This window comes from Synchiropus splendidus, chromosome 16 (assembly GCF_027744825.2).
Source record: "Synchiropus splendidus isolate RoL2022-P1 chromosome 16, RoL_Sspl_1.0, whole genome shotgun sequence".
In the NCBI taxonomy this organism is placed as follows: Eukaryota; Metazoa; Chordata; class Actinopteri; order Syngnathiformes; family Callionymidae; genus Synchiropus; species Synchiropus splendidus.
Window position 1 is genome coordinate 17417545 of NC_071349.1, and position 16112 is coordinate 17433656.

The 16112-nt window shown below is 44.2% G+C and overlaps 2 protein-coding genes across 3 annotated transcripts; both read right to left on the bottom strand.

Moving 5' to 3' along the window:
- Positions 1–6362: 6362 nt before the first annotated feature.
- On the bottom strand, positions 6363–8562 carry siva1 (SIVA1, apoptosis-inducing factor). 2 transcript variants are annotated; one of them, XM_053845588.1, is made up of 4 exons: positions 8383–8562; positions 7835–7999; positions 7593–7743; positions 6363–7527 (listed from the first exon to the last, which is right to left on the bottom strand). In XM_053845588.1, the coding sequence occupies exons 1-4, from the start codon at positions 8501–8503 to the stop codon at positions 7479–7481; spliced, it is 486 nt and encodes a 161-aa protein (XP_053701563.1). In that variant the 5' UTR covers positions 8504–8562; the 3' UTR covers positions 6363–7478. The 2 variants fall into 2 exon arrangements, with proteins under 2 accessions (XP_053701563.1, XP_053701562.1); XM_053845587.1 differs by having other exon boundaries at positions 7593–7776.
- A 356-nt stretch (positions 8563–8918) lies between these two features.
- adss1 (adenylosuccinate synthase 1) lies at positions 8919–15219 on the bottom strand. Its single transcript, XM_053845185.1, has 13 exons — positions 14951–15219; positions 12531–12633; positions 12400–12462; positions 12285–12335; positions 11513–11579; positions 11341–11448; positions 11198–11279; positions 11010–11136; positions 10787–10941; positions 9571–9695; positions 9400–9497; positions 9173–9322; positions 8919–9061 (listed from the first exon to the last, which is right to left on the bottom strand). The coding sequence occupies exons 1-13, from the start codon at positions 15140–15142 to the stop codon at positions 9009–9011; spliced, it is 1374 nt and encodes a 457-aa protein (XP_053701160.1). The 5' UTR covers positions 15143–15219; the 3' UTR covers positions 8919–9008.
- Between the last annotated feature and the right edge of the window lie 893 nt (positions 15220–16112).

Genomic DNA, 16112 nt, shown 5'->3' on the forward strand with positions numbered 1-16112 from the left:
TGAGCCCAAGGACAGAGCGATTCCAAAACGGCGTTTCATTGTGGCGCTCATTTGAATATTCAGTTGTACCTTCAGTCCAAACAAACTTGTGTGTTCAGATATCGGCAAATATTTGTATGAGTCTGACCGCGTTGTTTATAAATTTAAGCCACCCACCGACGCTGCTCCTTCCTGGCACTCGGGTCGGAGGCAACCTCGGTTCAGAGGGCGCGAGGTTGGACGTGTCGCCAGGCCATCGCAGGGCAAATATAGCTCAGACGTATGCATCTGGGAGGAAACCAGAGAGCTCGGAGCCTGCCCCCAACCTGGGTTGTCCTGAAGCTGAACTCAGAAGACGTCTTCTTTTGGGGGCGGGGGTGCTTGGTTTTCCACCTCAGGTTTCTGGCTCTGGAGTCAAAGCAAAGAGGAAGAGCATGAAGAACTGAGTGACTACAGACTTTATAGTCAATGGTTTCCTCCTACTTTTGAATGGCAAAGCTCGACCTTGACACGCAAAGCAAGGACTTATTGGCCAAGTAGAATGGTTGAGCGGTGTGACATCAAGAAGTGGTGGTGATGACTTTCCGGCAGATTCTTGGATCAAACCACCACTTTTTTTGCCTAGTTTGAGGAAACGCCATCGTCCCCAGCCTTGCAAAACTAGTCGCGATTGGTCAATCGCACAAGACCAATGTGCTTTCCTGTGTCGTGACGGAAACGCCCTGCCGCTGCTGGACCCTTGTGGAGCAGTGACCGGCAACTTATCGGTCCACCGTGGAAGGGTTAGCGCTACAGCCTTACAGTCTCTGGCACTAGAGGCAAGGACTTGTTCGATACATGACAAGCAGAGCAACAGCTACGTTTATTGTCACATGGCAACACTCTATTCATGTGCCCTCAGTTCTGAGTCAGGATGTTTAGAATGGCAACCTTGGTTCCAACTTATTTGACCCTCAAGGGGAATGAGTGGATCCATAGGTGGAAAGTAAAGGTATCAAACCTCCCAACTGAGTCAAGCAAACCAAGAATCCTCGGTCTAGTCTCCCAAAAACACTGTACAAGTGACATGCGACCGACGACCGGGATCGGTTCCGGCCGTGAGTCAGATTGGATGTCATTTCAAAATAGCCGACGTGAGGGTTATAAGTACTACAGTAGTGGTAGGTGGCTGTGTGAGAGTGAGATGCTGGGATACTGTGCTGCCGTAACTGTGGTACGCGATGCCGGGCTGCTACGTGCTGCGGTGCCAAACATTGAATAAAAATTTTTTAAAAGCATCTGCTGGCCGTGGTCATAAGTACAGGTGGACGTAAGTCGAGCAGGTCATAAGTCGGATGTTACTTGTATAAGAAACAGGGCAACAATTTTAGGGACCGTCTCCGTGTCAACAAGTGCGTGTTGAGAACAAATAGAGTCGTGGAGCCATTGAGAACTTGAATTACCTCCCAGCTGCAGCATGAAAGAAATCCAGCTGCTTCTTGGTCCCAGTAGGGACGGTCCCGATTCCCACCACCATCCCCCATCTGAACTGCATCCACTCTGGGAAGCGTTGCATCCAAGTACCCCTGCCCCCATCTATACCCCAAAAGCATGGCCCCCCAAACCTCAGCCCGGTCGCAGCGCTCTATTGTGTGTGTGGGTAGTAGCTCAGCCGCGCTATTGTCTGCCTCAGGCTCCCCAGCACGTACTTTATGCACAGAGCCACGACACGGCGGCGCTGGCATGGCAGCCCCGACATAAAGACAACAATGTCCTGCCAAGATCATTGGTAGAATCCCGGCAAGAGAGCAGGGCGAGCGCTGCGGAGGGCAGCCCACATCTGCCTGCCCGGGCCTCACACTGCCTGCTGTTTGTGCCTCTTACGGTCCCAAAAGCGTCACATGGAAAGTGGAGGTCAGGTGATAGAGCTTAGCCGCAGGGTGACGAGTGGGGATCTGTGCGCCGCAGCTCCACGGTGGAATCAAACATTCCTCCCTGGAGCCCGGATCCCTCCGCTGCCTCTGTTTGTGTGCGTGTGCTTCCCAGAACCGGGGCGTTTGATCCGCCTTGTTTTGGCTTCTTCCAGTGGTTGAACTCTCAGGTCTGCGTCAGAGCGACTCTGAGGTGGTTCTGTCCTGGTTCTAATAGTCCCTCGCACTTTGGCCCCCGGCGTTTCTTTAAGTCCCACACGTTTCTTGCTTCAAGTCATGTGAGTTTCATCTGGGACACCTGGACTTTCCTGAGGTTAGGGTTAGGACTAGGGTCTGAGGTGAGTCACTGAGGTCCTGTTGGCAACCGGGGCCACCAACTCTCACACCACTGAAGCCACACCTTCCCAAATTTTTGCCCAATTCATTTAGTAACTCACTCCTTGAAATGCCTCAGGTTGAATTGGCAGTGGGCAGAAGAGGAAGCGACCCATTGGATCATCTCCTATCAGAAAACAGGCTGGACCAATCATTGTGTCTGATCTCCCGCATGAAAAATGTTTTGTGGGCGTAGCACCACCTTTAATTCAACAGCTGTCTCTAAAAACCAAACCTGGGCAAAGTGCGGCCCGGGGGCCATATGCGGCCCGGTGCCTGTATTTTCACGGCCCTTTTGACGTTATTTTGACGTAATTTTTCAGCCTTTTTCCTTTATCTTTCTCTTTCTGTTACCCGCAGCACTTCAACAGTAAATGTAGCATGTTCTTGTTTGAAGACTTTCTTCTTTTCACTGGTCATTTCTCTTGTTCCTTATAATACATGAAGAAAATATTGAAAATATCTTTTGAAATTAGTTGCCTTTTTTTTCTTGAACGTCTTGTCCATAGATTTATACTCCAATGAAGTGCATATGAAATGAAATTTCAATAGGTTTCATGGCATATTTACACTTCTCAATGTCCTTACTAACTTTTAATCTTTTTAGCTTCATTTCGTGCCTGTTATTCAACTATATATTAGGAAATGTAATTGCCCACCTCTGCTCTAAACCCTACATCTTTATGGCAACCGATAGTTTTAAGACTATTTACATTCCAAACCAGATGCCTCTGGAGAACCATAAACACTATCGCTACATTATAATACCACAATTGTGGTCTGGATTTGATACAGTGAATCCGGTTCCATTAATAGTGCGGCTTGAACTGATGTGTGTTGGGAAGCGTGTGGGAGAGAAGTTGGGCGGAAAAGTTGTAAGTGTCTAACAGCTCAACAAGGCCAGCGGTGGGAGCCCTTGACCTCTGAGGGGACGGACTGCCAGGGACAGCTGGTGCGCCGCGCTTATTTATTTATTTCTTAACAATAGACAGGTGGTCACACTTGAAAAGGGCACAAACACACACAAGCGCGGGCTTGTCTGCCGCCACACACACACACACACACACACACAGTGTTTACCTCTCTGTGGTCACACGCATGCATATGTTGATCATCTTTTGAGTAAAGGCTCATTTGACTTTCAGAACATCAAAAAAAAAGAGGCATTATTATTTTTTAGATCTGCCATTAAAAAATTTGGAGAATACGGCAAATAATTTTGGAGATATTAAACTGAAACTAGAACATCTTGAAATGTTAAAATAAAGTTAAACAAAATACACTGATAATATAAAACTAAACGTCTTGCTCTAGCTATATTTAGTTGTTGTGTACTTTATGGATTTAATTTCATTTTATTTGATTTACTTAAATTATGTTTTTGCATGCCACCCAAAGATAAATATAAAAAATATATTTCTTTTTTTTAGTTGAATAAAAACAAAAACCTTAAAAATATTGAAAACAACATTGTGCTTATTCAGGGTCAATTTTTTTGAATCAGAAAAGAAGGTTTAAAAATAAATATAAATATAAATTCCAAATACATATAAATGTAAAATATATAATATAATAATATAATTCAATTCATATTTTCCCTAAATTTTAATACTTTTTTGGATTTCAGTTTTCAGCTTTAGAACCAAATTTGTATTTTTTTTTTTTTTTTATTCCCTCCAATTATTATTCCAAACATTTTTCAGTTGAAACTCTTTATTAAATCCTAAAAACACCACCCACCACTGCCACAAACTTTCAGAACATGAATGAATAAATACATTTCAGATTTAATCCCCATTATTTTGAAAAATAAATCTAAATCCTATGGTATATTATACTCAAGAAAGTCTGCTCAACTATTATAGTGTGAAGTGTAGTGCATCATGGGACCTGTAGTTTGAGATAGTTGAAGTTATATCTGCACCAGTATAGTGGTTTGGTTTTGGGGGAGCGGAGTCTGTCCAGCGTCCTGTCGCACTCGATTCTTTTCCCAATTATTCAATTTCCTCTGAACCTGACGCCCCAGAGCTCCGTGCTGTTTGTCTGAGTGGGCCACACCTGTGCAGGCAGCAGCCTCCCAGAACTCTCCACCTGACGCGCCTTATCTTTAACTTATCAAGTGCCGGTCCTCGCTCCTTGCCTTTTTTGGATCAGCTGGGCCCGACCGGGCCAACGCCGCGTGTCCTTGCTCCAGTGTACAGCTGTCACTTACTCACACTGGTGCAGCCTTATTTATAGCAGCAGCATCATCGGGGCTGACGCTGGCCCAGACCACAGCTGGTCCCCCAAAAAGAATGGCTGAGAGACAAAGCCACGTGCTCCTGCTGGCTGGCGCTGCTCGGCCCTGTCTGGAGCTCGGTGGCCCCCGACTCTGCAGACATGTAGCCGGGTGGAGAGGGGGGTTCTCTGATGGTGGGGGGTCTTCACCATGACCTTTCTTCATTTTGAATTCACTCTCTTTGTTGAAACACATTCACACCACGTCCTGCTTGTGATTCTCAGCGAGTGAACACGTCTGATGGAAGTTGTCGGACAGAAGATTGAGAGGCGGAACAGCTGGAAGCAGCTCCCAAGCAGCCAGATGTTAACGGGTCACACTTTTCCCAGCACTGTTGACAGTCATGGAGACAAGTGGTGCGACCCGGGAACAAGTTGAACTGCTCCTTGAAATCAGGGACAAATCGTCTCAAGAACAACATGGAAAATAAAGCGCTATTTTGAGGACGAGGAAAGAGATTTTGGCAACATTTTCTTCATGGCATCAAATCTAACTATAATACTTGTGCAATAGAGTTACTCATAATATTTAGTATTTAATATTTTTCACTTAAAAGAAAAACTTAAAAACTATAATATAACTAATATAACTTGAAATGCATCTCTCTCTTGATCATATTTATTTAAATTTATGCTACTACATAAATAATACAATAGAAACCAAATAAAATTCACAGCAGGTTAAAATTAGATCAGTGTCATGTCAACATTTTTTATATATTAAAAAAAAAACCCACTTGTTTTAATATTGAGTCTAATTTTTACGTACAATTTTACACATCCTAATTGATAAGCGATTTATTTAAACAAGTACAGGCAAATTAGAGCAAATTAATTGTATCTACTGTTCGTTTTGTGGATAAAACCTGATTAAAATATTCTTTTATATAAATAAAATACATGTTATTTATCTCTTACAGTGCCCTTAAAACACCCTACTATAGAATAATATAGCGCACAAAACGGACAACCCATTAGAAAAACACAATGTTTATGAGTTTAACAAACCCAAAATGATCTCGGTTTACGCCGTAAACAAGCGGACGGCAGCTCACTGTTCCAGCAGCTGGACACAACTGGGACGTGAATCCGTCTCTCAGCTCCAGGAAGTTCACTCAGCCACATCTGACGTCACGTGACCCGCCGACTGCGGATTTCTGCCGCTGAGAACAATTATTCCGTTTTTATTCACGACCCTGAGCAGCGCCAGGCCAAGCGTCAGGGTCAGACAAGTGGAGATAAAACCAAGCGGCTGCGGGTTTTCAAAAAAAAATACGGTAGTCACAACAAAGCGAGCGGAATTTCTTTATCGCCACCGACTTGATCCAAAACTTGGGTCACGTGGTGGCAACACACGCAGACGCTACTGTTGGGAAATGCCGCCATCTGCTGGTGAAGGAAGAGCACGTCAACTATTTACTTAACCATTAAAAACCAAGGTCCTATCAAGGTTTTGGAGTTTTCATGAGTGTTTTTTTTTTAATTGCAAATATATAACAATATAAAATATATCATATAAGATCATAATAGAATTCAATTCATTTCCCCTCCTAAATTTTAATATTTTTTGGAAGTTTTCAGCTTTAAAACCATTTGAATTTTATTATTACAACATTACAACTAGTTTTTTTGTTTTGTTTCGGTTTGATTTTATTCAAATCCAGTTTTTATTTTTTTTTCAGTTTTAGTCATTTGGCTTTTTTTTCCGTTAAATCTGGAGCAACATTGAAGATTAAAATAGCTATCTTCATGGAAGAAAGACGCAAACGTCCAATTTCGTTTTCATTTTAATTTGTTTTAATTTTGTAAATGGTGCAGTTTCAGTAGGTTTACGACAATGACTTGGAATTCTTGCTTTGGTTTATTACAATAACATCAGTTCATATCTAAAGCCCCATAAGTTAAAGCTTTCTGTGGTTACAGCAACCTGTCAATTCCCACACTGTGAGACAGTTTTCTCTTGCCATACTGAAAGTTGCAATACAGTCATCATTAGGTAATGACCAAAGAAGACAACTCTAAATTATGATTTAATGCTTAAAATGTCATTTGTAGTAGAACAAAAAAAAATATGGCCAAAAATATTATCCCAGATATTTGGAACAATCCTACAGGCAAAGATTCATAAACTAAACAACAGTGGTACCTCGGTTCTCGACCACAATCCGTTCCAGGGGCCGTTCGAGAAGCGAATTGTTCGAAATATGAATCGATTTTTCCCACTACAATGAATGGAAAAAAAAAGAAATGCGTTCCAAGCCTTAAAATAGTCTTTTGTAGGAGTGAATGTAGAGTGTCTGCTGCAGGTGGCTGTTCCTCTATGTGTGTGGCCGCTGCATGTGGGAGGGGTTGCCGAGTGAGTGACGTCTCTCCAGAAGTGAAGAGGTGCCCGGTGCGTGTCCAGCTCTGAATGTGCGCTTCTGTGCAGTTTGGCTGTGACAAAGTCATAAACCAAGTCACGCTCTGTCCCAGACTGGCCTCATCCCTGTCCCAGCTCCAGCCCACAACAGGACATCAAACCCTGGAGTGAGCGCTCCAGCACCTCCCCTGTGACACTCTACCACGGTCCAGTGCAGAGACAGGAAAGGTTTTACACCTCAATATGAAGAAAAAACAGGGGACACATCTGCATACAGAGGCTGCGTTATACACAATAACAAAGCGCCTCGTGGGTCAGCTGATCGGTCCGCACGTTTTTGTTTTTTTCGGGGGGGGGGGGCGTTCGAGTTCTGGATTTTCGTTCGAAATCCAAAGCAAAAAAAAAAAATCTGTTCTAATTCCGGAATGTTCGAAAACTGAGGTACCGCTGTACATGAAAATGAAAACATGGTGGGAATATTCAAGTTTAATTCATTTGACATCATTATATACAGAGGTAAACATGTAAAATAATAAAAACGTGTGTATTTCAAGTAGCATCTTCAGGTGTCTCCGTCGTCATGTTGAGCAGCCGCAGCAGAGGACTTCGTCGTACGGTCCGCTGTAGCTGAGGGGAGGAAGTTGGACCATTAAAAAAAGGAATACTGGACAATTGGAGGAATAGTAACTCACTCTATAACGGTGCAGACGGAGCAGCAGGGACTGGAACAGTTGGAGCACAGGCGGGTGCAGGAGGCACAGACCCGCCGGTCGCACTGGGAGCAGAGGGAGCGCAGGGACTGGCTCTTCTGACACACGCAGCAGGACGCAGCAGCAGGTGGAGCTGAATCGTGGTGAAAATCCTTTTCATTCAAAACTATCGCAGGAGTGAGCGACACGCAAACCGCTGAACCACTTCCAGCTCTGCAACGTACCTTGGACGCCGCTTGTTCTGGCCAACTTGCCATCGTTTCCAATAATTGTTTGTCCTCTCAAGAGCGTGTGTCCAGCTCCGGTTGGAAGCGGAGCGGCCTCCTCTCCGGCCCAGATTTTACCCACCATCGCCTTGGCTCCATTGAAGAGTAGATTCTTCGTCTTCTCTGAACATGAGAGAAGATCAGTTAGATGTTGGAGGATAAGAAATCCGTGCACTTCAGACCAAGGCTGGCGACCAGGTCTTAGTCAATTTACTGACTAATACAACAGGAATTCAATGAAACTGAATTAAACCCCCAAATAATAGAGAATAAAACCAGCAAACAAGACTCTGCCACTAGGCGGCGTTGCTAATAAACAAACCCACCTCAAGTCGATTCCGGAATAAAAAAAAAGGAGCCGGAAAACACTAACACAATAACACGCACGAATCCGAATCCGTAAAGTGTTCAGGTGAGAGAAAAGCGAGGTCAAATAGCGGTATTTTAACGCAGATCCTCACAAGAAACTCCGCCTGTTTGTAGCGAGCATGCTAGCAGCTTCTTACCGTAGATTTCCTTCCTGTACCTGCTCCCAAACACGCTGCTTTGGTGCAGCTCCTGCTCTCCCACGTGTATTTTATACTGCGACGAGAAGGTTTCGGGGAAAGGATACGCTCTTTTAGGCATTTTCACCGAGTGAAGAATCCACCGCCTCGGCGTCCTCAAACACTGAGGAGTTGCGGGAAAATTTCTGGTCGACGAGAGTCGGCAGCCAATCAGACGCCGGCTTTATTGTCATGTGAAAGGACGCGGCCAATCAGAAAGTTGCTTTGTGCTTTTCGACCTGGTTTCGGCACTTATGTTGGATTATGCTGCATTTAGGGACCGATAATGGCGTAGTAATTTGCAGACATTTCATATTTTGACCAAAAATAAAAAAATACTGGCGATTACTGGAGACTTTTGAGTGCTTCGATAAATCAATTGAAAATAATGAAACGATATGAAGGTAAAATTATAATTTGATAAACGTATTTGCTCCAGCTTCATTCATTGTTTCTGGCTGAACCCAGCTCTTCATATAACTCACACCAAACCCACAGTGGTTACACAGAAATAGAATTTATTAACTTCTGGGCTTTACATTTATTAGGCGATGAAAATATACTGTGCTTTCTGTTGCCGTCACGATCTAGAACATCTGGATCATGCACTCTCTGGACTTTCCAACGCCGACCCACTTGACTAGAAACAGAAAAGAGACTTTATCAACTGAAGAAAATTGATTTCAGATGGCATTACTAGATGGTTTAGACTCATGTTTGGATGACAAACTGAACACGTGCTGTGACTCACTAGGAACTCCGATGTGGTTCTCTATGAAGCGGATGTAGTTCTGCGCCTTGACCGGGAGCTCGCTCCACTTCCTGGCCGCGGAGGTGTCGGTCTTCCAGCCGGGGAACGTCTCGTACTGAACCTCTACTTTGTGCAAAATGTCCATGTTGGCTACAAAAACAAAGCAGAGCCGTCCGTCAACAGCACTGCGTTGGACGCAGCGACGTATTCTCCAGTGTTTCTGTTACCAGGGAAATGAGGAATTGTTTTTCCGTTGAGCTTATAAGCGATCCCAACTTTGATCTCATCCAACACGTCCAGAATGTCAAGTTTTGTCAGAGCAATTCTGTCGGAGGGAAGATGGGCACTTCATTATTATCAGTCGTGATTCTCCACTTCCAAAGTGGCTGGGGACTCACGCGGTGAAACCATTTATCATGTGTGCGTATCGAACGATGACAAGATCCAACCAGCCGCATCGACGCTTCCTCCCCGTTGTCACGCCGACCTCGTGCCCTCTCGTCTGCAGCAGCTCTCCAATGGGCTAGAGAGGAGCCACCACATTCTATCAGCAGGAGAATTAGACACGAGCTGGGGGGACACCGCACCCGCGCTTCACGTCAGGTGCTAAAGTTTGAAACCGCTCACTTCTCGTGACAGGAAACTGGAGCCCAGCTCGCACGGTAAATATACTCTGAACCTGAACTCTGTCCCTAAATTTATCTCTGTGCACATGTGACTTGCATGAGAAGTGAACCGTGTTCAGGATGTCTCATGAAAGTTGGCAGCTGCTGCATGCCTCTTTGGTGCCGCTCGCTCGGCTGTCTGGCAGCCAGTCACATGACCATTTCCTCGTCATGTAGCCTGTGTAAAATAACAACAATAACAAATACGAGGGGTGGGATTCCATTCATATATTCAAGTTTTTATATCACCTTACTTAAACTAAAGCTCTTTTAATGTCTTGAAAATATTCCATTCAGAGTAGTGGAAACCATTGTGTAGCGAAAAACCTCCCGGAACCAAAGCAAACAGATGCTTTTGTTTGCTTTGGTTCAGGGATGATTCCTCCATGTTTGTTGTTGTTGTTATCATCCCAGCTGCCACGTGTCTGGTGCATCAGTGGGATCAGTGGAGCAGGAACTCCTGCACTTACAAAGGTTCCCTGTTGTCTGGAGCTGTTCAATTAAATTAAATTAAATTCTTTAACATGTTTTTTTGTCGAAATTAAGTAATCGTTATTAACTCATTCAAGTTCACCCACTAAAAAATACACCACAAAATATACTAAAATACTACAGGATTTTTGAGTCAGTACGATTCTGTTCGCTTATTTATATCGGAATTTAAGTGCTAAATGCTAATGCACAAGGCTATTTATTATTTAGAGTAAATAAGCAGATAACATGATCATTGTTCATTTAAAAAAAGAAAGGAAATGCAAGTCATCTGTTTACTTCCTGACAAATCAAGATGAATTGTTTTTGATCAAAATGAAACTAGATTAAATCAAAAATTCAAGCGGATGGAAGCGGTGATCCCCAAAGGAAAACAAGCAGGTCATGTGCACGGATGGAACTGATGAGCTTCTCTTTTGTTCGGACATCACCTAGCACAATGATGGAGTGAACTCACGTTGAGCTGTTCAGTGGGAAACGCTCCGATCCCCACCCGGGTGGTGTAGGCCTTCGCAACGCCGAACACATCCCCAATATTGAGAGGAGGGATGCCCAGGCCAGTGCAGGCTCCGCCCACAGTGCAGTTTGATGATGTCACGAAAGGATATGTGCCTGAGGGATGGAGCGAATGGGTGAAATGAGTGGTGGAAAACAATGAGGCCGCCTGGCGGCTCGCTGACCGAAGTCAATGTCCAGAAGAGCAGCGTTGGCCCCTTCAACCAGAATCTTCTTGGGAGGTCCGTTCAGAGCTTCGTACATGTAGTAGACGCCGTCTCTGACCATCGGCCGCAATCGCTCGCCATATTCCTGAAGAAAACAAACAAGTCACGCCACTCATTCTCTCCGATAAAAAAGAAGTGGTTTCTACCTTGAGTTTCTTCAGCTGGTCGTCAACGTCGACTGTCAGGGACGGATACATGGACTGATACTGGTGAACCAGGTTCTTGAACCTGCGGCGGTTCACAGGAACGATCAACTGAAGCGAGCTTCCCAAGAGGTCGAAGGTCGTACCTGCTGGAGAAGTCTTTGAAGTCGCCGAGCAGGTCGCAGACCCGGAGGCCAGTGCGAGAGGCCTTGCTGGAGTAAGCCGGTCCAATGCCCTTCTTGGTCGTCCCGATGCTAACGCAAAGAAAGTCATTTTAAAAACACAATTTCAAAACATTTCTTTCTATAAGAGGCTTACTTCTTTCCTTCCTGGGCCTGTCGTTCAGTCTCCTGCAGGCCATCCACAGCCTGGTGGAAGTCGAACACTGAACAGGGATAAGATAAACTACGAATTTGTTGCTCAAGTCCAAACATTTTACAGCAAACAGCGCCATCTGGTGGCCTCTGAAAATCAGGACACTGTTTCATGAAACCTCATCAACCCTTCACTAGCTTCTGGAGTTTTGAGTTCATTTCTTGGTAATTGTGTTTTGTGATAAAATTATTCTTCTGTCGCTTGTTGTATTGAAGCAACCATCTGATGTCAGTGGTAAGACAACTTGTTAAACACGTAGCTCTGTAACAGAGTTTGAGAGCATCTGCCCAACAGCTTTCATCATTGACTTCAGAGGAGCAATACTTGGTTGGTTGTATACTTCTATTTCATTTATCTTCAGGGGTTGCCACATGAATCTATCCACCCTTATCATAGGTGATGGGCAGATGAGGCTTCATGAAACAGCGCCCTCATTTTCAGAGCTCAGCAGATGGCGCTCACAGTTTGAAAATGATGTGAGGTGTCATTCAAACCCAAAGACTTTAGAGCAGTGAGTGCCATCTAGTGGGCTCTGGAAATGAAGGCACTGTTTTATGAAGCCTCAACAGCCCATCACTACCTATGACACCTGCCCTCTTCTTGCCCTTGTTCAGCACATCCATGACTCTCATTGGTTGCCTTCACTCTCTCCTCCCTACACCATCTGACCAACTTCACCACTCAGTCCAACTCCCTTGCCAAACACCAGACGTACCAATGTGAGCTCTGTCAGAGACGATAAGCCTCTTCTCCCATCCTTTCAGACCTGATGGACAGAACACACAGGTTACGAGTTGCTGTTTTCCGGCTGCTGTTTATTCTTTTCCCACCTTTCTTCTCATTCTTATCTCCTTCCTCGAACAGGCCGGGCAAATGAACGACAACGCCGTTTCCTACGAGGTGAGCACAGACAGGTGAATCCAGCAGACCTGTTGGGCGAGCCAACCATTCGCCGGCGTACCGATGAGCGACGTGCTTTTAGGATTGATGATGCCGCTGGGGAGGAGGTGGAAGTCGTACTCCTTGCCATCCACCACCACTGTGTGTCCTGCGTTGTTGCCTCCCTAAAATAGTTGGATCAGATGTATTCTGGGGTCAACAACAGAGCAGGGAAGGACAGCAGTTTATAGCAGCTTGTGTTCACAAACAACAAGCCATGATGTAGTTTACCTATCAAACTATAATAATCTTTTCAACTCGAGTGTGTCAGTGGCTCCAGGCCTTCTGTTTCCTGTTTTGGCGGTTTGTTTTTTCAACATTTATTTAACCAGATTGTTGCTCATTTTAAAGGATGGCCTTAGGAAAAAGCTAGCAGAACACAGCATCAGAAAAAAATCAAGTCAATGTAAATTACAAAGAGAGAAGTAAAAGATAATAATCCACAAGAGCAAGTAGTTTGGGAATTGAAGCATGGGAGTTGAGGCCATCGGAACAATTTCCAAAACACAGAGTCAGATGAGAGCCAAGAGTTTCAGGAGAGTGTTCAGTGCAGATAGAGCCACAAAACCAAACGCTCCTTTCCCAAATTCAGTCTGAAGCAGAGGAGCAGACAGATGGACTGAGTCACAGGAACAACCTGCTTTTAGTCTTTTGGAGGAAAGAGCCTAGGAAAGATGGAGCTTTAAATTCAGGATCAGCCACGAAGCCTAGACAACTCAACTGGTTTCCTAAGAGGCATCTATGTTATATATATTTTCTGGTCACTCACATGCACCAAAGCCAACCATGACTTCCGTTTTCTCTCTTTATATGTTTGTTAAACTCAAAAATATCTCAGGTGGCAAAGATGTAAAAATACTATATTTATATCTAATTTATATATATATATATATATATATATATATATATATATATATATATATATATATATATATATATATATATATCGATCTGTTGCAGTGTTGATATATTGACTTCCTTTATGCACTGTTGTTGTGTTTAATATGTAATGTGCTCTATGTGCAGATTAATGTCACTTTCGTGTTGGTGATATTACTGGTTGACTTGCACAGGGAAAGTTTTTTCAGTGAAACTACCACAAGTGGGAAGAGTAAATCCATTCACGATCTACTGTCTCCACCTGCGACTTTATGTGCTACTTCTTCCTGATACCATCACCAAACAAGCAACATGGAAGGGAGGTTCGGTGCGAATACAAGCAGAAGCTGGACCTGGGTTTCAACACAGGTTTAAGATATGGTTCTATGCCATGGTTCACACCTGCACAATTTGGCAATAGACATGCCATATTTATGCTCATGTTCACTGGTGGTCTGTTAGCATCGCATCACTGGGGTTAAGACCCAGAAGATACAAGTCACACTATTCTTCATTGAATTAAATTAAATTCACGTGTCAGTTTGACTTTACCCCACGTCTCCAGCTCAAACTAATCCAAACCCACCAAAATCATTTAAAAACAATACACATTAAGAGCGGATTTGATTTGAAAGCACGGCCTCCGCCGCCAGGCACGAACCCTCAATTCCTTTAAAAAGGATTTTCCATCTCCTATTTGATGACATTTAGCTGGCGTGGGTCTCTGCCCCCCACCATCTCACCCCCTGGCTAAGAAATGCCCTTCTCACATATCCAGCCACCCTGGGTATGTGACCTCTTGCCTGCCCTGTGGGAGGGGCTGTCGGGCATCCAGAACACATGGTGCCGTGTTCTGTCAGCGGAGAAAGTACAACACAGCAACTGTTGGCAGGTTAGAGCGTGTCCCAGTGCTGTAGTGACCTCTGATATCGGCGGTCTTGTTACGCAAGCGTCTGGAGTTTGATATGACCTACATGTACACATGGTCGGGGCTATTTACATCCATGGAGTTAACACAGAGCGGAAGACCTGTACATGCATAAATATTAATATAATAACATCAGGCACTCGATGACTAAGTGAGGGCAGAGTCCCACAGATGTGCTCTGTGTGAGTCAGCATCTCCTGAACATGCCTTGTCAGTGCGTACAGACCAACAGAAATTTCCATTTTGTAGGTCAAGATTTGGTGTTTGAATGAAAGATACTTAAGTAAAATAGTGACAGCAACGGTGAAAAAACATTTGAAAGGCAAAATATTTATGCAAAAATTAAAAAATAGAAACAAAAATGTTGATTTGAATGAATGATGATTTGAACAGAAACACATAGAAAACTGAAAATGTGGAAATATCATTGAAGAAACCAACACTTCGTTAGAACACGAGTTTTCACCGTAATAAACTGAATTTAAATATTCGTTAAATTGTCAGTATAGTTCACTTTCCTGTGCAGTTTTGAGTTGTAAACTTTGGCAGTGATTGGCTGAGCTAAACTCAAAACAACCTGTTGCACAGACATGACAACACCAATGGCGAACACGGGGAGGTTCACGGTCGCTCACCTGACATCTGCAGACAACGTCGGCGTCGGTGGCCAGCAGGTCCACCACCTTCCCCTTCCCCTCGTCGCCCCACTGCGCACCCAGAACCACCGTCACTTTGTTGCCCCCGTCGCTGCGGCCGCGCTTCAGTCCCGCAGCGGCGGCGGGCGGGTTGGAGTTCTTGTGGTCTTTGGCGGACCAGCTGAGCGACATGGCGGCCGGAGTCGAGTCAGTCTCGAGAAGACTGACCACGGACAAGTGACCATATCTGTAACTCCTGTGGAGGGGGGATGACGTCACCGAGTCTAACGGTGCGCGCGGGCAGGGCGTCTCCATGACAACAGTGCAGCGTCCGCACTGAAAATGGCGGCGGATTTAAAGCCACAGTGAGTATTTTAATACACTCAATTTAACAAACTCCATAACAAGACTTCATTTACCGACATCATACAATCACAGTTTGTTGTTTTCACAAGAGGTTCAGGGTCCAAACGAAGCAATAATAGCCATTCTTCTACCATCTCTTTGTTGGAGTGAAGATAAGATAAGAAAATCCACAATGATTAGAACAGCAGAAAAGTTCAGAACAAAAGATCAAATACAAAACATAACCTTCTTCAGACGTCTGTGGTTTTATTTTTTATCATTCTGTCACAGAGGAAGGTGATCGCTAGACTCTCTCCCTCGCTCTCTCACACACATACATTTGTTATTCCACCCTTGTGGGGACATTGTAAGGTCTCTTTTCTAACCCTAACCATCCAAAACACATGGCGAACCTTAACCAGGACTCTGAACCAAATTGAAACCCAGTTATAATGACACACTTATTCTGAAGCTTTCATCATGAAATTAAAGGTTTGGACCTGTGGTGACCCCCATGAGGGCATAAGGTCCCCACAAGGATAGTGCTTTGTCAAGAATCCAGGAAGATAGTTTAGCTAACAATCATCTGGCTCCACCCACCTCTAATTGGTTAATAAATAGACGCCAGTTAATCTAGTTTATCAAAGACCCAGACACCCAGGCACCACAACCTGGACTCACAGGAGCCAAGTATTATAAGTCAATCTGGTTCCCAATGGTCTTAGTCTGAGGGTGCAATGTAGCCGACCAAGAATCTTCTATCCTAAATAACTCTCCAGTATTTTAAATCCTTTAGTTTTGAATTTGCAAAAATGTT

Excerpts from the sequence above, each read along its gene's own strand:
- siva1 (XM_053845587.1), bottom strand. The coding sequence starts at position 8,503 with ATGCCTAAAAGAGCGTATCCTTTCCCCGAAACCTTCTCGTCGCAGTAT. Across the intron at positions 7,777-7,834 it reads CAGAACAAGCGGCGTCCAAG|TTTTGAATGAAAAGGATTTT; the intron begins GTACGTTGCAGA and ends CTCCTGCGATAG. Across the intron at positions 7,528-7,592 it reads TCCGTCTGCACCGTTATAGA|CTACAGCGGACCGTACGACG; the intron begins GTGAGTTACTAT and ends TCCTCCCCTCAG.
- adss1 (XM_053845185.1), bottom strand. The coding sequence starts at position 15,142 with ATGTCGCTCAGCTGGTCCGCCAAAGACCACAAGAACTCCAACCCGCCC. Across the intron at positions 12,634-14,950 it reads ACGTTGTCTGCAGATGTCAG|GGAGGCAACAACGCAGGACA; the intron begins GTGAGCGACCGT and ends CAACTATTTTAG. Across the intron at positions 9,696-10,786 it reads TTCCCACTGAACAGCTCAAC|CCCATTGGAGAGCTGCTGCA; the intron begins GTGAGTTCACTC and ends GCTCCTCTCTAG.